A 22,880-nucleotide genomic window follows, 5' to 3' on the forward strand; every position below is an offset into this window, starting at 1 on the left:
ATCAAAGACTAATAGTGGAATAAATATAAGTTTTCGCTAAAGTCACAGAATAATAGCAGAAGGAAATGGTGAAATGGATGATAAAAATCTAGCACATATAAAATGGAATATTACTCACCTCTAAAGAAAAATCACAAAATTTTCAGAAAAATAGGGAAACTTAGATTCTTTAAGCAACGTTCACTCGGGAAAAAAAATGGATGTTCTCTCATTGATGCTAGCCTATTGGGTATACATTCGCACATGTAAACATGTGAGTATAGTTAGCATGCGGACAGGAGAACAAGAAAAGATAGCTCACGAACTATGTAGTATCTATAGTATACTTCATGTCAGTCTTTTGTTCTCAACGTATGACATTTTCAATGCAAAATAGTTCCTTAAATGAGCAGTGTCCGTGCGTGATTCTGTGAAAGGCTGTTACCTTACTAGGAAATGAGCATTTTGCCCTTTCTTTTTTATTGCTTGAAATTTCCTTAGGCTGTAGTTCTTTGCAAGCACTGCTAACTTGTGTTCTATTCATTCATTCATTCATTCTGTATGCGTGCAGTGTGCTGCCTGCATGTGTGTCTGTGCACCAGAAGAGGGCAACAGATCTCACTATAGGTGGTTATGAGCTGGGAATTGAACTCAGGACCTTCGAAAGAGCAGCTCGTGCTCTTAACCTCTGAGTCATCTCTCCAGCCCTTGTGTTTCATTCTTCAACCATGAGTTTTGGCTACTGAATAACACAGTGTGAAGATTGTTGAAAGTATGTTTAAAATATTCACAGGCTTGAAATTTCTTAAGCGTTTCTGCTAGTATTGCTTTATTATCCCTGAAACTCAAGGACTCACATGCCAGCAATTTGAAAACCCTGAGAAACTTGCATTTTTTTCAGTGTTGGAACTAAAATGTATCCATGTGTGCAGTGGCACATGTCTTTAATCTCAGCACTCGGGGAGGCAGTGGCAGGCAGATCTCTGAGTTTAAGACCAGCCTGGTCAACAAAGGTACACAGAGAAACCCTGTCTCAAAAAAAGAAAAAAAAAAAAAGAACTAAAATGTATCTTTGTTACTGAATAAGCATACTTAATTTTTTTTTTTTTTTTTTTAAGAAAATAGTTTTAATTTCAACTGCTGCATATTTTTGTTCTGGGAAACAGAAGGCAGCTAAGGCAGACTTACGTATTGGGATTTTGTTTTCTCTTGGGACAGGATCTCTTATGTATCTCTAGCTCTGGCTGTTCTAGAACTTGCTATGTATATCTGAAAGTGCTAGAGAACCACCTGCCTCTGCTACCATGCCCGGCCAGTTTTTTAAATTTTTTAAGCCAATAAAAAGAATCTGTGATTTTGCAATATTTGTTTTCTCAAAATGTCAGACTTGATTGAGAAGCATAGTCATGCAAAAAACAAAACAAACAAACAAAAAAACCAGCAAACACCCCACCCCCCACCCCCAGTGAGACAGGGTTTCTCTCTGTGGCCCTGGCTGTCCTGGAACAAACTCTATAGACCAGGCTGGCCTCAAAGTCATAGAGATCTACCTGTCTCTACCTCCTGAGTGCTGGGATTAAAGATGTGCACCACCCACTCCCCAGCAACTATTTTTAAGTATGAAGTTTAATAGCATAGGGATTAGTAAGCACATTAAAAAAAATTCCACTGCTATCACTCTATAAAGTTTTCATTTTTCCACACTGAAGTTGCACTCACAAATATTAACTCTGTGCTTATTTCACTTAGCACAGTGTCACGCGGTTCATCTGTGTTGTGGCATGAATCACAGTTTCCTTCCCTTTTCAGTTAGTTTTATTCATGATGCATAGGGGAAAATAATGGGAAAGGCACATATTAAAGTAGTTGTGCTGTATTTCCTTTAGTATTTTCATTAATGTAGTGAAAAGGTTTTGGAATGGATATATAACTTATGAGGAATAGATGCCTGAAGCCTATCATATCGCTCGTACAAGATCAAAAAAGCACCTTTATTTTAAAAAGCAGAGGTCATGGTGCTTTGGTAATTAGACTTAAATAGCTCTTTTCAGTATGGCTCACAAATAATTAAATACTAAGTGCATTAACTGATGCTAATACACATTTCATGGAGATTAGTTATTACAATATTTTGATGCTTAAAAATTAAAATCTGCACATTTGTGTGATGTTCCATTTTATCTAGAATAATTCATGTGAAGGATTTTAACCCATTGCAGATTTAGAACCTTAAAGAGATGCCAGGGTGTGGCAAAATAATCTTCACACTTTTATATTGGCAGTTAAGGTTTACAAAAGGAAAACGGAGTACATGCCAGTAGTGTTTTAGTCGCCGTTGAGCCCGCACTAGTTTGTTAGTCTCCCCCAACAGCTGCTAGCTCATGTTGAGCAGAACAGTTCAGCTCATTGCTTTTGTGCCTTCTGATTTAGAATTGTGGGAGAGTATGCTCAATTTTAAGCCCGTCTTCAGTTAAAATAGTTGACTTAAGTCCACCAAAGGTTACAGACTGAATACTAATAGGGCTCAGATAGAGTAAAATTCGGTCTGATTTTTATCCACTTGCTGAGGTTTTATGGCTGTGCGTTTAGTTGAGCAGTTCCCAGGCATCTGATCCGGAATCGTTTTGCTGTGTGTTTGTGTTTCTAGCCCTTCTTGTACACGTCTGTTCTACAGGCAGCAATAGGGCTTTTTTCCTCCTAAAATAAAGCAGATTATTTGGAATCTTTATAACAATCTACTTAGAGTTCAGCCCTCAAGAAATCATTTTGATGATGCTTTTAAGTGTGATATAGTTGTTAAAAGTTATAAGCAAGGTCATAAGTAAAGATTTGTAGGAAACTGTATGGTACTTTGGCTGTGTAGCCTGCATTTAAAACAGTGACTTCTTTGGGTTCTTTTTCATACCGAATTGTAAATACTGAAATGAGTGTCCGATGCTAATTGCACTTGATAGTTAAGACAGTGTACATCATCTTAGGATCTTTGAGAGGTGGTGAATTGCTTTCATTTGCTAATGTTGGTATTTTACAAAATTATGTTTCTCTGTGTAGCCTTGGCTGTCCTGATTATTAGGTTGATCTTGTAGCTGTTGTAGTACAGTGAGTGGTCACACAATACTGTATATTTACTTTGTTTTTTAATACATCCAGCCCAAAGCAGTGACAACACCAGTGCCAGCTACAACTCAGCAATCAAATACTCCCACCACTGCTGCCGTTAGCTCTTCCACAGCAGCAGCTGTAGCTCAGGCTCCAACTTCCACACCTGCTTTGGCTCCCACTTCCACACCTGCATCTACTACTCCAGCCTCAACTACAGCATCTTCTGAGCCCGCACCTGCCAGTGCAACTCAGCCCGAGAAACCTGCAGAAAAGCCAGCACAGACACCAGTGGTTACTAGCCCTACACCAGCTGACAGGTAAGGACTACATGTTAAAAATTATATCACAAAGTCGTCACATTTTTTAATATTTTTAAAGTCAGGCTGACTACCATATCACATTTTTATTTTTTAAATATACTCTAAATTGGGCTTGTCTGTTTCTTATGTTTGAATGTGTATGTGTACCCACCAGTGTGTGGAGCGCACAGACTGATGTAATGTGTCTTCCTCTGTTGTTCTCAACCTTATTTATTTGAGATCAGGTCTTTGGCTTGCCAGTTTGGCTTAGGCTGTGCAGTGAATTTTCAGGGTCCACCCTTTGCCATCCTCACAGTGTTGGAATGACAGGGGCATGCCATTACACCCTACTTTGTCATGGCTTTGGGGGACCTGAAATCAAGTTCTTATGCGTGCATAGCAGGTTGTTTATAAACTGAGCTATCTTCCCAGCTGGCTTTATCTATTTTTATAGTTTACTATTAATAGTAATATAGGATACAGTCTTTATGCAGATTTCTACATTCTCAATTTTTAAAAAATCTTTATTGGAAGAGATGTTTAAGAAATACAAATTTAAAAAAGAATAATTAAAATGTTGGCAGCCAGTCATTTTTATTTGTTGTGATTGTGGTCATTTTTATATATGTAACATAAGCATCCTTTCATATCAATAAAAAGTCAGTTGCTGTATTGATTGCTCTGACATTTGTTAGCTTTGATAATTATAAGAAAGTATAATTAAGATCTTTGCGTGTTTTCCTCATCTATAAAATACGGGTCATACTAAGGCAGTGGAAAGCAAGTGGAAAGTGGTGTGTCCACAGTGACTGCTAAGAGTTACAGTAGTTGCTGTTTCACCTAACTCCTTGCTGAACCAACAGCTCTAAACAATATGAATTCATTCATTCAGAAGTGCTGTTATAGGAGATGGCACCTGTGGCTTTTGTATAAAACTCTTAGATTCAGCCTCCTAGCCAGAGCTGCTTCTTCATTCCTTCCAAAGTCACTCACTATTCCTTCCTCAAACCTGGTAAATCAAATGAGAGGGAGGCGGTAAGAATTACAGTGAGGGTCATTGAGCAGTTTGGGTTTTTTTGTTTTGACAGGATTCTGTTTGTTTTGGGGTGGTGGGATGTTCCTTTATTGATATTGAAAATGATAATGACCAAAGCAAATGCTTTAGTCATAGTAATTTTGGCTGAAAATTACAGAAGGGATTTCCTGCGTTATCTAAAATATGAGTTGTATTACTGCCAACCTGAAACTGGCACTAAGCTATTTTTGTTCTCTGGCTTAGTACAATTTGGAACATGAGTAGCAGAAACTATGTGAACTTAGAGTCACTGCGGAGAACGGGCAGTGATTAGCAGTTCTTTGAAAGCACGGAAAAGATTTATGGTGTTCATGGCAGTATAAACAGGTTTTTCCCTTATACAAGGGATGTGTTTCAGATGTCCAGCGGATACTTGAAACCACACAAAGGGAACTCTTTATGCTGTGTTTTCCTAAACAAACATGCCCCTGATAAAGTTTAATCTATAAATTAGCTTTACTAAGAGATTAATGACTAATGAAGTTACAACAATTAAAAAAAAATATTGGATTGAAAGTTGCATGTGAGCCAACTCTGTGGCCCATGACTAATCAGAGCACTCCAAAGGCTAAAGCAGAAGGATTACAAGTTCAAAGGCAGTATGGGCCTAAATAGCACGCTTTTATCTCAAAGGAAGTTCCTTGAGCTGGGCATAATTGTCCACATCATTAATCCCAGCACTTGGGAGGCAGAAGTGGGTGAATCTCGTGAGTTCTAGAACAGCCAGGGCTATGTAGAGAGACTCTGTCACCAAAAGTAAATTCTTCGAAATAATCTCTCTCTCGGTTTTTCGAGACAGAGTTTCTCTGTGTAGCCTTGGCTGTCCTGGACTTGCTTTGTAGACCAGGCTGTCCTTGAACTCACAGAGATCTGTCTGTCTCTCCCTCCCAGAGTGCTGGGATTACAGGCGTGTGCCACCAAGCCCACCTGGAAATGTGCTCTCTTAACATGTCGGATACCCTGTAGATGTCCCAGTCTGTTTCTCTTCTCTCTTCTGCACCCCTTCCTCCAGAGATCTTCTATCCACTCACTTAAAAGAAATCCTGGTGTATTTCATTTCTCAGCATCACTGCTCGTTCATTTGGGGTATTCATAAAATCAAGGTTTCCTAAACATGGTGCTCTAACAGGCACCTCAATGGAGGCTCTAGTAATTGATACTGTTAAGGGACCAATAGACAAGTGGCATTTATAGCATGAATATAATGGGCAAAGATGGCTTCATGACTTGGGTAGAAGCTGGCAGCACAGTATTTCATGCTATTCAGAATGACACAGTTTATGAATTGCTTCGACCTACAGGTTTTAGTACTGTTAGACAATGGGTTGTGAAACCCCTTTGTTTTAGTGTTCTACTTCTAAATGTGGCTTCCTTGTCTAACCATGTCAGTTGTGTTTTGGAAGAGTATAGAATCTCCTGCTTGTTTCTGAGAAAGTAGCACAAAGTTTAGGGAATGTAATGTATTTTTTTAGAACACTTTTCTTCAGCATCTATGGCACCATCGCCTAATTTAAACCCTTTTTCCCGTATATAACTAGAATGCATTCTGCTCTCTTGCACACTAGAAGATCACCAGAATCAAGTTAAACTATTTCATCAAAGTCTGTATGGAAAGGATTTTAGGAATTTGACAAATTAATTCCCCAAACAATTTAGTTACTATAAATTTAATGTTTTTAGTCAGTAGTACAGTGACTTTCTTAATGTCCTCCTAAAACTCACTGTGTGAGCATCTCATACATATCTGAACAGTATACTAATGTGCTAATATTAGATTTTTTTTTTTTTTGCATAAACTCAAGCCATTCAGAATTCCAGCATAGGTGGGAGGTACTCATGCGGCCCCACCCTTGGCTGAGGAGCTGCTGGCAGAAGATGGTTGCTTGGGGAGGGGAATCATTTTTCCATGTGCAAGGAGCCACTGATAGGTTTCCCAAGCCACTGTGGATGGCGTCACACCATGCACATAAGGGTAATAGTAGTGCTGTTAGACTCAGTGGGCCATGAAGCTTGGGGGAGGAGAGCTGTGTTTATATGATCAAGATATGTTAAATACACACTTACATACACATTGCCAAAGAGTGAGATTTTTAAATTAACTTTTATGTTTCCAGAGAGTTTTATAAGTTTTATAATCATACATATTATATTAAATACATACATACATGCATACATACATTGCCAAAGAAAGAAATATTTAAGTTAATTATTTTAGGTCTCTAGAGAGTTACATAACTTAGGAAAGGATGCCTAGTGATCTAGGAAAGCAGGCTGTAAACTTTTTTGTTTGGGTTTTTTGAGATAGGATTTCTCTGAGTAGGTGAGGCTGGCTGTGAATTCAGATCCACCTGCCTCTGCCTACAGAGTGCTGGGACTAAAGGTTTTTTTCGCTATGCCCGGATGAGTGTAGACTTCTTAGTTGGACTTAATATATTAGTTACTTAGTCCTTTTTGCATTTAATCCACAAATTTGCATGTCATCATTACTCAAGGGCCATGCTAGTCTTCTCTGTATTGTTTCAGTTTTAGGGTGTGCACTGCTGAAGCGAGCACTTATCTACTCAGTCTTTTTTTCTCAAATGTGTTTCTTCAAGGAGGGTGACAGACATTCTAGAAAACAAGATAAATGTGTTCTCAAAGTACCATACTTGGTGAATAGGAGTCAGGTATACTCTGGGCTTCTCCATTACTGCTGGCCACCATTTTCTGTGATTTGTTTTTTCAGGTCAGTTTTGTTCTTCAAAACCTACCTGTTAGCAGTACAGATTGTGCTAGTGATTACTGCCATAAAGAAACTGCACTTGTGGGCTTAACTCATTGAGGACCTGGGTTCAATTCCCAACACTCACATAGCGCTTCTTCACAAGTGTCATTTGCTCCAGTCTTGGGGGATCTGATACCATCTTCTGGCCTTCTCAAGCACCAGGCACACATGTGGTGCATGGACATACATGTAGGAAAATACATTAAATCTCAAAAGGAATAAAAAAGGAAAGAAGAAACTTCCCTTGTGCTTTGTGATGTCAGTGTTGTTGGTCAAGGACACGTTAGAGTCAACTCAAATATTATCTTACCCTGCTGCTGTTGACCGTGGAGCAGGCCTCCTGAGTGCTGAGAGGACAGCAGTGTTCTGCCATGCCCAGTCAGGACTTCTTGTTATATGAGAGTGGCAATAGAACAGCATAAGCCAGAGGCAGAAACTAAGTACTACAGAGCAACATTGTACATTTTCCAGGAGTATGTCTTTTACAGTTTTTATTGCATTTTCTTTTTTGTTTATGGCATGCATGTAGAAGTCAGAGTATAGGCTTGTGGGAGTTGGTTCTCCTTGTACCTAGGCATGAAACTCAAGGATCTCTGCCCATTGAGCCATCTCTGGTCTGGGCATGCATTTTAATGAATAGGAAAATTGTGATGGTCTGGTACACTTAGTTATTGTCTCTGTAGTTTAGGAAAGAAGTGAGACTGAGTCAAGATTGAAGAGTACTCTTTAAAGTATACCACAACTTTAACTTTAAGTGCTTAAAGAAATTTTTAAGATACCGTGAAAATTGTCCAAATGATTCTGAAGATCAAGCCTCCCAGCTTCTAAACTGTATCATCCACAGTGGTGACTTAGTGTCTGAGTCGCTCACATTAGCATTAGCTGGGTTGCTAGACAGGATAGACAGCCCTGTAGACATACACCTAAATAGAACTTGGTGTCTGGCTGTGTTTTGCTTTTTAAAGTTGGAATGACGCTGGTGAGTAGAGGCTCTTGATTCCAAGCCAGACAACATGAGTTTTGATTTACTTGCCCATGTGATAGAGGAAGAGAAGCAGTCCCTTTGCATTGTCCTTTGCCCTAGGTGTGCACTGTGTCCACACAGATACACAGATGCATTTCTAAATGTAATTCAAAACTGAAATTGAAGTAATGTATGGAGTGCTGTTACTTAAAAATTTGTAATAGCAGACTGAAAAAAATGGCTTAGCAGTTAAGAGCACTAGTTGCTCCTGCAGAGGACATGAGATTCAGTTTCCAGCACCTACATGGTGGCACACCTGTCTGTAACTCCAGGTCCAAGAGATCTAATGCATCTTCTGACCTCCAAGGCACTACACATGTGGTGCACGTACGTACACTCAGGGATGCTAAAATAAAGTAAAAACGATAATTACTTTGTTACTTAATATTCATAAATGAATATTGTGCACCTAGCAGAACTCCACCCGTAACTACTCTCCCTCATATTGCTTCTCCCATTTGTCCCCTTCATTCCTCTAAATGACTTCACTTCTACTTTGTCACATATTTACACATGATTTTTTATATCCACTGTCAGCATCTCCGCGGTGTTTTCTAATTTGTTTGTCAGACTTTTATTTGGAACTTAATCTGATTACACAACAGAACAGAAATATATGTTCCTGTGTGTTTGTGTTTGTGTTTTTGCTGGGGATTAACCTAGGACCTTATGCCTAAAATTGATTTTTTTCAGTATGTGTGTGTGTGTTATATGTGTTCTTTCCCTATTATTGAAAACTTAAAAAGCTTCACTGTGAAAGACTTGGCAGTCTCGTTTGGTTTCTACATGTGATGCTTTTATCATGTATTACTTTTGACATTTCTTTAGTAATGACTTGATTGATAAGTTATCTTAACTGTGGCATCGTTTTCATATGTCATAGAGCAACTTTTCTTTAAAGGCATTGGTGGGGGTTTTTTGGTGGGTTTTTTTTTTTTTTGTTGTTGTTGTTGGCCTTTCTTTAAGTACTCTTTAAGATTGAAAAATTTTCCTTAACCATAAATCTTAAAGGTAAAGCTATGGATATAGACACTTCAGAGACTGTGTTACCCCCAGACTTTAATACATAAAGAATTCTTTAGAAATTTTGTTACTATAATAGATTGATTTTGACATACTTTTTGAAATTTCTCTCAAAACTCTTTACAGTACACCAGGAGATTCTTCCCGATCAAATCTTTTTGAGGATGCAACAAGTGCCCTTGGTGAGTGTCTAACTTAGAAAATATGTTCTCAGACAATGCAGTTTCTTATTCTAGATCACCCTGATATATCTACTTCTTGGTCACTTACAATAAAGTTTTAAAATTATTTATTCAATCATTAGTCATTTAATTGTAGAACTAAAGACTTTGATACTTTCTATACTGAATTCTTTAAAATCTCTCGCAGTTAAGTCAATTCCCAATGTGAACTTTATATGTAGTCTTAACAGGTTTGGTCTGTGTGTGGGCTATTCCAGATCTGCCTTTCTTTAGTGTGCCTACCGTTTGTTTGTTCACCTCCAGCTTTCATCCAGTGTGCTGGCTTTCTAGATTCCCAGCTGCATCCTGTTGCTTATATAGGCACATAGCAAAAAAGGCCTTCTTGCCCAAAGCTTGATTTAACCATTAAAAATCTTTTCCTTTCCCTTCTCTAATCTGTCAGCTTTTCTCCTCCCATTATTAAATCCCTGTTACTGTTCATGTTATATTGTTTATTGCCTACTATCGCTGTTCCTGTTTTGGTACAGAAGGTAAAGAGCTGGGATGGTTGTAGTCACCTGTTTGATTGGTTTCTGGGCTCCCCAGCAGCAGCAGCATTTTAACAGCACTGACAACCTTGGGGATTACAGGTTGGTTCTGACCTACATGGGCTTTAACTCCTTGGTACCTTCCTTGTATGCAGTGACAAATGTAGATGTTTTAAATAGTCAACCCAAGATTTTCTGGGTATACTAAATTCAGAATTTCATCTTTGAGAGACTAGCCTGGGACAACACTGCCACCAAATACTTTGAGTCAGCATCCATTCATGAAACTGAAGACGTACTTCACACATGGAAAGCCATAAATTGTAGAGACTTGTTAGAAAGGTATCAGAAGAACTGGAGGAGAGGATCGGGGATTACGTAGAAAATGGGAAACTCTTCTGAGCTAGACCAGTTGGCCCGTGTCCCTAATGTCACTAAAGGTTCTGCTACCTGTCTCACAACAGAGTAGAGGGCTTTGGTGCTGTTGCGCAGGAGTCAAGTGCGTCATGCCTCCTGCTGTTGCTGCTGCATCTAAGTCTAGTGGTTTTTACGTACACGCTTTTTGAGGAGCGCCATAACATATTTTAGTCATGTCTCAGTCTGTAGAAGACAGAACACGTTATGATTTTGTCAAGGAGCCAACAACTAGGAATGGTGGTACCCTTATATTTATGCCTTTATGTCACTGGATCATTCCACTTCAGCTTTATAATACCAGGGTCGTGCTCTGTTAAGTCCCTGCTCCCTTCTTTTTTTTTTTTTTTTTTTTTTTTTTGTTGTTGTTGTTGCTGCTGCTTTGTTTTGTTTTTTTTTTTTTTTTTTTTTTTTTTTGAGACAGGGATTCTCTGTGTAGCTTTGGCTGTCCTGGACTTACTTTGTAGACTAGGCTGGCCTCTAACTCACATTGATCCACTTGCCTCCGCCTTCCTGAGTGTTGGGATTAAAGGTATGTACCACATGCCCAGCTGAGTCCCTGCTGTAATTTCCCATTTGACTTTTGAGATTCCTTTCCTGTTCTGTCTGTAACCATTCTTCTCAAACACTCTAGTAAAATATTATTCCTGGCTCTAATTACTGTTTCCTGTGTTTCTGCTCTAGGCCATAGTTAAACATTTAAACTATGGGACTGGCTAAAAATACCATGCATATGTCACAGGGATTCCCCACATAAAATTGTGCTACTCATCCCCCTCTGAACTTGTGGGCTTCTTTATTTAAGCTTCCAAATGGGAAATCTTCAGCTGCCGCAAGTGTCTTGTTCCCTTTCTTGCTTTGCACCAGTGTGCTTGCTGTTGTTTATAGGTGAGTGACACATGGCTGCTGGTCAGTTAAACTACTGGGCAGAGTTAGAGAAGGGAGACCATAATCCCTCCACTTTCGGAGGTGGCAAGAAAGGCAGAGGTACCCACAACCCAAGTGGAAATGAAGATAGTTTTAGCAGAGGTGAGTTGAGAGTGGAAGCAGCTTTCATTAGGCAAGCTACCATATACCATATATCTGGGGCCCTGTGACACAGCTACAATACATGTATTGTATCCCTTATATGAAATTGTAACTTTGCCCATCAATTTGAAAATACAATGTAAATACAGTGTATCAAAAGAAAAAACAGAGCACAGTTTTCTTGCACCAGAATTGACAGCTTGAAATATATAAAAAAGTGGACTTGTTTTTTGTGAGATAGAGCTTGACTTTATATGTAGACAAGGCTGGCTTTAAACTCACAGCAGCCTTCCAAAGAGTGAGATTATAAGAACCCACAAAGCCAGGCATGATGATGCACACCTTTAATCCCAGCACTTGGGAGGCAGAGTCAGGCAGATCTCTGAGTTTGAGGCCAGCCTGGTCTACAAAGTGAGTTCAGGACACCAGGACTCTTGTTACACAGAGGGGGGGGGGAGGGAACAAACTACCGGAATTGTGTCTTATTAACAGAATGCCTTCCCTGACCTGTGAAGTCTTTCTTGTATTTGTACCTTTCTAGTATTTCTACTGTGCTTATAAAACCTAGTTTTCCGTTGCATTTATAAATTATCACATACTTAATGGTGTAAAACAATTTGTCTTCTGGCCATTTTGTAGGTCAGAACTTTTGACACTAATCTTGCTGACTGATAACCAGGAGTCAGCACTACTTTATGTGATTTGGAGACTGAGAGAACATAGTTCCTTATTATTTCTAGGTTCTAGAAGCTTTCAGAGCTCTGGTCATCATTATCTTCTAACCCTTCTTTGCCTTCATTATCTCTAACCTTCCTTCTGTCTCACTTTACTGTTAAGGACCCTTTTGATGACATTGGGCCCATCTGGAAAGTCAGCTGATAAGCAGGTTAACTTTCCTTTGTCACCTAATCTACAAACTTACAGGTTCTGGGGTTGAATGTGAACATTTTGTAGGGGAGGCCATTCTACCTACTTGCTTATGTGTTGACTTTTATGCTGTTAATTGTCTTTGCATAGCACAGTATTATATGCAACGTTATAGACACCTACAGTCAAGAAGTATGGAGAGAATGTTTCTTGACTATTCCTGTGCTTTTTCCTTGTTCCCCACACATCTGTTAGTGACTGGTCAGTCTTACGAGAATATGGTAACTGAGATCATGTCAATGGGTTATGAACGAGAGCAAGTAATTGCAGCCCTGAGAGCCAGTTTCAACAACCCTGACAGAGCTGTGGAGTATCTTCTAATGGTGAGAAGTATATTTAACTTGTGTCTTCATTCTCCTTAATACCAAACTCTTAAAGAAATTAAGATTATAATAGATAAGTTAACAATTCAGTGGAGAGTGCTATATGCTGCATAGTTTGCTCTCCCAACCCCTAATGTTCACATGTTGTTGAGAAAATTAACCTTCTGGAAATGATTCTGAAATTATTTTAATTAGAAAGTAATGTGAGATGAGTTATAAAGTGGACCTTCTTTGGGGTAGAGCCTTATGGGCCAGTGAAGCTCTGGAGAAGCATCTTTCTAATGAATAGACCGACACCTTAGATTCTGTTTGCTGGTGTGATCTATTATGAATTATTTAGAGCAAAATTTTACTTGTCCTCTGTGAGGAAGCAGCATTAACTTCTCTTGGGATTTGATGGAAGATCTGGGATCTGGACCTTGGATCTGCTGCTAATCTTAGAACTCCGTGCCCCAGCTGTTTTGAGTGCCTGCAGTACAGGTGTCCTGTTAGCCACCGCTTTTTCATTCCTTGAGTTTGGCTTCTGTTTAACAGGAAATGGACTCATTACCATCTGTTAAAGTCCAAGAATTTTATGAGTTTTTAAAATAGGTACAACTGCCATTTGTTTAAATCCTGTGCATCAAAATAAAAAGTCTTGAGTGTACTTTTAAGCTGTAATAGTTTCAAAAGATAAATGCTTGAAACATAAAAAGCATCATTTGAAATTTAAACTATTGAAATATTCATACTTATTTTGTCAGTTTTTTAAGTCTGTTTATGTGTGACACTTTCTAGATGGTACTTGCTCAGAAACATGAGCCAGTAGAGGAGACTTTCTAGCTTGGCCACCAGTTTCTTGTTTCACCAAGTGACAGTTTATGAAAGTCTAATGCAAAAGTGGACTGGAATCCCATGAAGAATGAGCACCTTAGTTATTAACGTTCTTAGAGTTTAATTGGACATGGATGTGGCTGTTACTGGACAGAACGTGTGTCACTGTGGACAGTTTTGTTGAACAATGCTGCTCTGCACTACATCCTTGTATCTGAGCCACTTGTAAGGTTTAATAAGCAGACATTTCTTACATAATGGTATTTAATAAGGTATAGATGTAATATTTAGCCTGTGTATTTATGAGCTGTCTTAAAGCTTGGAAATTTTGTTGGCAGGGAATCCCTGGAGATAGAGAAAGTCAGGCTGTGGTTGATCCTCCTCCCCAGGCAGCGAGTACTGGAACTCCTCAGTCTCCAGCAGTAGCTGCAGCTGCAGCAACCACAACAGCAACAACAACCACAAGTTCTGGAGGTAAAGTGACTATTTCAAGTGGCAAATGTTGTTGAGTTTTCATGTAAGGTCATTTAATGTGAAGTACCTGAGTGGTAAGATTTATTCCCAGAGTGTTTGAGGAAAGTCTTGCCTTTTGTCTTCACTCAAAGTCAAGAGACCAGCTTGCTTTTAGTGCATATCAGTGTTGTCAGAGCTCACTCTACTAGTTGACTCTGAGAAAAGATGACTCATGGTTTGAATTCAGTGTTCATTCTGAACCTTTTTAAGATTGCAGTATTGCAGACCGGGTGTGGTGACACACTCCTTTAATTCTACGGAGGCAAAGGCAGGCAAATCTCTTGAGTTTGAGGGAACCTAGCCTATGCTGCAGAGTTCCTGAGGAGCCAGGTACATGCTTAAGAGGGTGGTGGTGTATAATTTCAAAGCCACCAAAATCTGAGTGGCTAATTTTGAAAACACTTATTTTTGTTTTGTTTGTTTTTTGATTGTTGAGAGAACTTCTTGCTCTCATTTTGGCAGTTAGTTGGAACTTCATTATAGTGGAAAGAGAAGGCTCAGATTTTATTATTTCCTGTTCATCACCTACTAGGTAACTTAGTCTCTGAATCTCAGAAACTAATTTATTAATATTATTACTAATATTACACATAATATGGGACTAAATATCCATTTAAATATACGTACATACATATGTGTGTGTTTCCTATTTGTGAGCAACTACAATAACATGATAACCTTTTATTTTGATAGGACACCAGTTTTTTTGTGTTTTCTGTGATGGCTCACAGGGCATTGTGGGTGTGCTTGCTTCTCAATGTTCTGACCTTTGCTAGTAGTATAACTTTTATAGAGCAAAGGTCATTGGGGTTTGACGAGTTTGTGACTTATTTTCCCTGCGATACCAGAGAAGTCATTTCACGTAAGCTATTTTCTGTCTGAATGATGGTTTAACTATCTCTTGTTACATGTACTTACTATTCTTTGTTTTGAAATGGTTGCATCTGTTTCAGGCCACCCCCTTGAATTTTTACGGAATCAGCCTCAGTTTCAACAGATGCGACAAATTATCCAGCAGAATCCTTCCCTGCTTCCAGCTCTGCTACAGCAGATAGGTCGGGAGAACCCACAGTTGCTACAGGTGACTAATCCATGTTAGTTTGGAAAATGGGGTTATAACGTTTTTGTTTTGTACTGTAATTAAACCCAGAGCCTATATGAGTTGAGATACAAAGATTGAATCAGTTTATGTTGGTTAACTAATTGCATTTGGTAGTTTATTTCCTCTTCCTGGTTTCTAAGGCACATTAATGTATTAGTGTCTGAGAGGGTGTTTTAACATTGTAGATCACTTTTCGTAAGCATGCTACTAGTAGGACACTGCCTCTTGGAAACTTACCTGTGCACGTATTTCATGCTCACACCCAGAAATATCTGAGTCTTGTACAGCACAGAATGGCCTACTAGTGTGGAAAATAAGATATGGGTAAGAGTAAGTACTCTTCTGTTTCTAGGATTATGGTAGCTTTCAATGTTGTTTTTGTGAGTGGAATGTTTTCAAAGGAATTTGCATTCTCTCCATTTACTTTCCAGAACTTTTGTGTTTCTTTAATAATAATGTACGAAATCACTTAAATTTTTTCTTTCTTTCTGGTCCTTTTAGATAGGGCTGGCCTGAAATTCAAATTTACTATGGGATTCAAGCATACTTAATATGATCCTTCTGCTTCTGCCTTTTATGTGCTGCAATTAAAGTGTGAATCATGCCTGGTTTAGCTTTTTCTTCTTTTATTTAGAATTGCTTTCTTTATGAAGACAGTTATGGTCAGTGTGCTATTTCTTTTGTTTTTTAAATCACTACAGCAAATTAGCCAACACCAGGAGCATTTTATTCAGATGCTAAATGAACCAGTTCAGGAAGCAGGTGGTCAAGGTGGAGGAGGAGGAGGCAGCGGTGGAGGTGGAGGAGGAGGTGGCGGAGGTGGAGGTGGAGGAATTGCAGAAGCTGGAAGTGGGCACATGAACTACATTCAAGTAACACCTCAGGAAAAAGAAGCTATAGAACGGGTGAGTGTGAGTTAAAGTACAATTTGAGTTCCTAGGCTACTGTAGCACCTGGGCTAGTGGCTTCTGGCATGCAGCTGTGGCATTTCTGTTTACCAGGAAGTTTCTGTTGCCTTGCTCCAGGGGCTGCTGCCGCCTCTGCTTTTTATAGCAGCAAAGTGCCTTCTTGAGTAAATCAGGTATGTGTATTTATAGATTAAAGTTTTCACTGTTGTAAAATTTAAGAAAAACACGAAGCATTACACCTATTTAAAAATTTTTCATATTTCAAATTTTACTTAACTGCTGTCCCCAAAATATTAAATAAATACATTAATTACAACAAGGTGGGTTGAGCCAATAGAATTACATCCATGATTGTTCTGGGATCTCTACAAGTCTATGCATATATGTTCACACACATCTGTATATAAATGTATGCCCAGAAAGGAAGTTGACAAGTAAAGTAACTTGGGTAGCCAATACACATGAAGAGAAAGTAAATATTGATAGCCATTTGATGAATAAAACAAGATTTACTACTGTATTTCAGTGTTTACTTTGTTATCTGTTCTAGCTATGACAGAAAACTGCACCCATGAACTCTCAACATGGCTGCTTAAACAAGTTCTAAACAATGCCAGTACCACTGAGCTACATCCCCCAGCAGACTATCAATGTAGATACTAAGACTTATGGGCAACCTTTGGGCAGAGTGCAGGGAATCTTAGGAAAGAAGTGGGAAACAGTAAGATCTGGAGAGGACAGGAACTCCATAAGGAGAGCAACAGAACCAAAAAAAACCTGAGCACAGGGGTCTTTCCTGAGACTGCTATTCCAACCAAGGACTGTGCATGGAGATAACCTAAGACCCCTGCACAGATATAGCCCATGGCAGTTCAGTATCCAAGTGGGTTCCATTGTGATAGGAACAGGGACTGTCTCTGACATGAACTGATTGGCCTGCTCTTTAATTACCTCCCCCTGAGGGGGAAGCAGCATCACCAGGCCACAGAAGAAGACAAAGCAGCCACTCCTGATGAGACCTAATTGAATAGGATCAGAAGGAAGGAAAAGAAATCCTCCCCTATCAGTGGACTTGGGAAGAGGCATGCATGAAGAGGGTGGAGGAAGGGAGGGGTTGGGATTGGAGGAGGGAGGGAACGGGGGTGGGGGGGATGCAAAGTGAATAAAGTGTAATTAAGAAAGAAAAAAAAAGAGTGGTGTACAATAAACATGAGACATGGCTATCTTGACTTTCTTTCTGCCCTCAACAAGTGGATCAGTGCAGGTTTGGGGCACTGTGATAACCTGGATTTTGTGATGGCAGAATCAGTAACTTCATTTCTCTCTCCTTTTTTTTGCATAGTTTTCACTGTTGCATGGTGTTTTGAGATGGTAATCAGATAGACCCCTATGTTCACAGAGATCTCTGCTGAAATTAAAGATGTGCTGCCCTATGCCTGGCTTTAATTTTCTTCTGAGTTTAGGCTTCAGTTATTTTCCCATTTCTCATTGTAGATTATCTTTTTTTTCTCTGTGATTTTGTCTGTCTTATTGCTGTTATATAGAACATTGCTTAATAATCCAAGTGAAAGTAAGGTTTACTAATTCTTCAAAAGAATTCACAGGTCACTGTGATCCATTGTGAGTTTCTTTTGTCTGGGTTGTGAGTGAGGATCTGTCCTTTTGCATGTGGATATCCATGTATCCCAACATCATTTGTCAAAAAGCCTTGACCTTATGAGTTCTATAAAGTCAGCGGTACGTGGATATGCAGGGTTACTTTTGGACTCAGTTGTAATATGCTTTGACCATGTGTCTCCATAGCCACTAAGGCCAGTACTTCATTCCTCACTCCCTTTACTGCAGATTTCTAGGCCTATGAAACCATGCGTCAGCTGCTCCAGTTTTGTTTCCAAAATGTTTATGTATCCATCATCTTATGTAAATCCCAGAATCAGCGTGTTGGGTTTCTGGGAGTAAAACTTTTAACGATTGCTAAATTTGAGAAATGTTCTGGGTTTTTGTTGTTGTTGTTGTTGTTGTTGTTGTTGTTTTGGAGTTTGCCATCTGAGGCAGTCTTACTATGTAGTAGCATGTAGTGCTTTTCAATTTGATAGGTAGGTGAGGATGACCTTGAATTCATGATTTCTTCTACCTCCATTTTGCAAGTGCTGGGTCTGTAGCATGCACCCCCACTGTGGTCCCAGCACCTGGATGGTAATCTTGGCTGTAGGATCCTAAGTCATGAGATCATCTCAAAACAACCTAATTCTTCCCAAGGCATGTTCAGTGGCATTTTATAGCTGTAACAATTAAAAATTTGTACTACTTTTGAGTTTATTCCTAAGAACTATTCTTTTTGATGATGTTGGAAATTATTCTTTTTATTTTCAAAATGTTCATTATTAGTTGCAAGGAAGTACAGTTTGGTTTTACATGTTGATCTTGCGGAATTCACTTGTTTATTTCCATGGACTTTTCTGATTGAGGAAGTTCCTTTTAGGGCCAGGTTTCGACCTTTTGTCATAACAAGCAGTATATTGTCAAATACTTTTTCAAAGTTTATTAAAGGATTGTCTTTTATTCTTAGAAGTACTTTATTCTGTTTATTGAATCAACGTTGCATTCCTGGTATAAATCTCACTAACCAGTAGATAATGCTTTTTTATTCAGTCTCCAAGTATTTTGGTTGAGGGTTTTTATACCATATTCATAACTAGTATTAACTAGTTATGAATTCCCTAATGGGAATTTGCTCCCACAGAATGAGCAGAGGAAGGTTTTTGGAAGAATTTAAGTATTGGTCTTAAATCTTTAAGTTGCTGATAGACTGTACCAGTTGCCCTTCATTTTCCTTTGGGGAAGTTCATCTCATACACATTTCATTTGTCAATAAAGTAGTAATGTTTGCTACTTAATGTTTACTCCTTAACTTTAGCAACTTGAATCTTCCATTTTCTTATTGAACTGAATGGTCAAAGATGCAGTTTTCTGAAGCACAATTCTTGAGACTGTAATGCTCTTATTAAACATTCTCCTGCTATCATGACCAGTTGCCATACAGTGCTGGTTAATGTCTGATTTCTTTGTTGGTCCTCTGATTGTATCCTGCTATTGATAGTGGTGGCAGTAGCATCTCCAGGTACAGCTAATTTTTCTCTTCAGTATTATTTTTGTTTGTTTGTTTGGTTGGTTGGTGTATTTTTTTGGCCCCCTATATGTCTATCATGTTTTCTTGTGCCCCTCCCCACCTTTAAGTCACAGAAATATCCTTCGTCTCTGGTATCAGTCCTGTAACTTCAGCTGCTCTAGTTGTCTTTGAGTTATTGTCTGCATGGCTCTCTGTCTTTACATTTTATGAGATCTTTATGTCTTTGAGTCTATCTTGATGTGTGTCATTGGGTTGTCGACCGTCCCCCTATCTCTTGATCTGTTACTTCAGCTAACCTAGTTTTAATCTGGATACAAATTAAATAATAAAATAATAAGTTCATTTTTGGAGCTTTTCTACTTCAATTTATAAATAGCTTCTTGTGCTGAATTGTTTTTTGTTTTTTCTCCTCCAGTTCTTAATAGTCATTGTTAAGTAGTGTGGAAAGTTATTGTGACATTGTAACAGTTGGGGAGTGTATTCCTCTGATTGGGAATAATTGTATGTAGTAAAGTGAGCTGTTAGTTGGCTTGGGTGTTTGAAGGTTTAAAAAGTAGTGAGTATTGGATCTCAGGTAATTTTAATAGTTTGTAAATGAGGTTAAGTAGCTAATATTGGTGTTTGAAATATGCTATAAATTTAAGTACATATAAGACCGTGTCTTCATTTCACAATATATCTTGCAGTACTACTGTAATTGATCACCCACATTTCTAGTATAAAGTGTTGTATAAGGAAAGGAGCTAGAGAGCAACATTTGAAAGATACAAGTGCATTAAGAAATGAAACATTTATTTTTATAAAAAGTTGGTGTGCAAGTTAAGTTCTTTCCATGTGTTCTTCCCCTTTCTTAAACCTTCCCTTACTAAAGCCATTTGATACCTATATTTCTACATGCTCACTTACTGACTTTTAGTGTAAGTGTCAGAAAGTACTTAACATACAGTGCCTGTTAGTTTATTCTTCTTAGCTCTAAACATTAAAAAGAAATTCAAATCCATCCTAGGAGTGTTGAACAGTGAATCCAGATTCAAATGGGGCTAAACTTGTGAAATTTTCATGAGCATTTTCTGTGGTACTATTTAAAGTGACTATTCTGCAACCGTTAGTATATAAAGCAGACAAGAAATACCAAGATTGATGAATTGAATTTAATTGCTTCCTTTTCTTCCAGCTAAAGGCGTTAGGATTTCCAGAAGGACTTGTGATTCAAGCATATTTTGCTTGTGAGAAGAATGAGAATTTGGCTGCCAACTTTCTTCTACAGCAGAACTTTGATGAAGACTGAAGGGACTCTTTTGTACCTCGTACTCACACCAGTGCATTACACTAACCTTGTTCACTGGATTGTCTGGGGTGACTTGGGCTCATATCCACACTATTTGGTATATGGTAGTAAGTTGGTGGGGTGGGAGGGAGGGAGCTAGGATATAGGGCAGGGATACATACAGTGCATGTCTGCTTCAACCAGCAGATGCTGCAGATCCACACAGTGTAAACTACTAGTCAACCAAACATCCTCCTTTACAGGTCTTTATTCTTCTAAGCAGTAGGTAACTTTTCCTGGGTTTCATTCTTCCTAGTGTACTAGATCCAGAAATTTAGTGTGATGCCCTGCTTTCTCTTTTCTTTGACTTAACATTGGTTTCTAAAAGAATCTTTGCTACCTAGAATCTGCATTTTGTGTTAATGACAACACTGGATAATGGCTTTTTGAAATTGGAAAAAAAAAATTGGAGCATCTGCAAACAGAAATGCCAAATTACTGATGGTTGTTATTCCTGCTTCACATAAATATGAAATCGATGCAAAAGGAAGCCCATACTTTGTGTTCAGTGCTTGGGGTGGGGAGGGTAGAAAGGGGACTTTTTCTTAAAATGAAAATAATTACTGCTATTTTAAAATTTTTCTGATTATTGAATGTGAGACCCTCTAACATGATTTGAAAAGCTGTATACATATAGGCAGAGTTATTTTCCTGTTTACATTCTTTGTTTGTTTGGGGAAAATTGGTAGGTGTCTAATTACTGTTTACTTCATTGTTGTATTGCAGTAAAAGATTTAAAACAACCATTGCATGTTTGCTTTTGATGTATCCCTTTGTGAATTTAGCACTTTGGGGCCAATGAAGAAATGCAGCATTCAATCTCCTTTCCCTTCCCTTTCCTCAGTAGAAATGTGTTTGATCAGCAAGTTGTGAGTCAAACTGCTGCCTTTAAAAAAAAAAACAACAACAAAAAAAAACCAACAAAAAAACCCACAAAAGCTGATTCAGTTCAAAATTAATGCAACTCTCTCAAAGCTGGGTTTCTGATACTTGTGGATGTTTTTCTTTATTAGATAAGAATGTATTATCATTAAATCCATTAGTATTACATTGTTTTCAAAGAGAAGCAGTGGGTGGAACTACAGTCCAGCATCTTTTACTGCATCTAAAAATGAGAGAAAACTTTTGTATGGTTAGGAGATGTGGCTGGAAAGTACTTTGGAAAATATACAATCAAGATATCTCATGGTATATTAAAAGAAAAATCTCAATCACAGTGTTGGCTTTTATTTGGATTTTGCTCATCATAGTTTTGTTTGGAAACTTCCTCATTGGCATTGCTCTTTGATCATAAAGAGGGGCCTGGTATCAGCCTGTTGAATTTGTCAAATCTTCTTTTCCTGAACATAAACAAGACTTGAAAGAAGTAATATTTACCACCATCTGACCCCATGGAAGGAGACGGATTTGCAGACCCCTCCCCTGTACAGTCTCTTGCAGTGTGCTCAGCACCATTTGGTGACTCTTAAGCTTTCTCGTCATGCGTTCCATAACCTGTTTCATGAAAATAAATGAAACCGTGACTTTCCTTCATGATGTACCATGTTTAATTTTCATCTATTTATTTCTTAAGCGTGGTAGGCTGTGGGATGTTGTATTGCCTGTATGTTTTACAATGGATCATGCAAAACAGGGTTGGTAAAATGCATCTTTAAAGAGAGAGCAGCAGTGGGTTGGGGAGGGGGTGACACATTTCCAGTGGGATAGGGAATGCTTCCACTTGCTGTTCTTACAGCACAGGAAGCTTATAAACATAGTAGCTGCTGTTTCTCTCTGGAAATTGACAGCAGAAGTTAGTGGTGTCAGGTCAGGTTTGAACACAAACCTGAAAGTAATAGGAGTAATGGTTTCGAGAGGACAACTCTAGCCAATGTGACCATTTCTCCCTCAACTGAGACACCATACATGAGTGAAGTGGGCTTTTGTGCCGGTTGCTGTTATTGTTAAATAACAGATAGTTGAGGTAAATCTCGTAATGTCTCTTGGACTTTCTGAGTCTTGCATTTGAGATATACTAGCATCTTTAGTACTTTTGTTTAGCTGTTCTGCAGAAAGTAAGAGGAGCCTGAATTTATATTTGTAAAATTATTTTACCTTCTTCTGGTCAAATCTTTTGTTCCATTGTTTAAAAGTACCAAAATGTTCCTCCTTTCTTTGCTAGATGGCTAGGATTCCAAAGAATTGATTATAAAGTATTTTGAACACACCTGACAGTACATTTCTCATTTTTTAAGATTCTTACATACAAGCTTACATGGAAGTGACATTACATTGCTTTCATCACCAGTATGACCTCATTGGATATTGGTTTATGTATCTTTAGGAGACCAGCCTCAGGGTCTTGGTTCTTGACCAAACACATGGACGCAGTGGCAGGGTACCTGCTGGACTGTAGCGGAAGGTTCATAAGACACTTTTA

General features: G+C 38.6%; 1 protein-coding gene and 1 non-coding gene across 2 annotated transcripts in view; one reads left to right on the forward strand and one right to left on the reverse strand.

The window, feature by feature from the left end:
• Nucleotides 1-21,994, forward strand: part of Rad23b (RAD23 homolog B, nucleotide excision repair protein) — a 43,712-nt gene extending 21,718 nt beyond the window's left edge. Inside the window, exons 4-10 of the mRNA XM_060379933.1 lie at nt 3,130-3,398; nt 9,393-9,448; nt 12,541-12,668; nt 13,820-13,955; nt 14,948-15,075; nt 15,798-16,001; nt 20,309-21,994. Of these exons, the coding sequence (XP_060235916.1) occupies nt 3,130-3,398; nt 9,393-9,448; nt 12,541-12,668; nt 13,820-13,955; nt 14,948-15,075; nt 15,798-16,001; nt 20,309-20,422 (1,035 nt within the window). The 3' untranslated portion in view covers nt 20,423-21,994. The remainder of the gene's footprint in view (nt 1-3,129; nt 3,399-9,392; nt 9,449-12,540; nt 12,669-13,819; nt 13,956-14,947; nt 15,076-15,797; nt 16,002-20,308) is intronic.
• On the reverse strand, nt 6,902-7,008 carry LOC132653276 (U6 spliceosomal RNA). The gene has a single exon (XR_009591055.1). It is a non-coding gene; the product is annotated as a U6 spliceosomal RNA (small nuclear RNA).
• Nucleotides 21,995-22,880: the final 886 nt, after the last annotated feature.

Source organism: Meriones unguiculatus, chromosome 3 (assembly GCF_030254825.1).
Source record: "Meriones unguiculatus strain TT.TT164.6M chromosome 3, Bangor_MerUng_6.1, whole genome shotgun sequence".
In the NCBI taxonomy this organism is placed as follows: Eukaryota; Metazoa; Chordata; class Mammalia; order Rodentia; family Muridae; genus Meriones; species Meriones unguiculatus.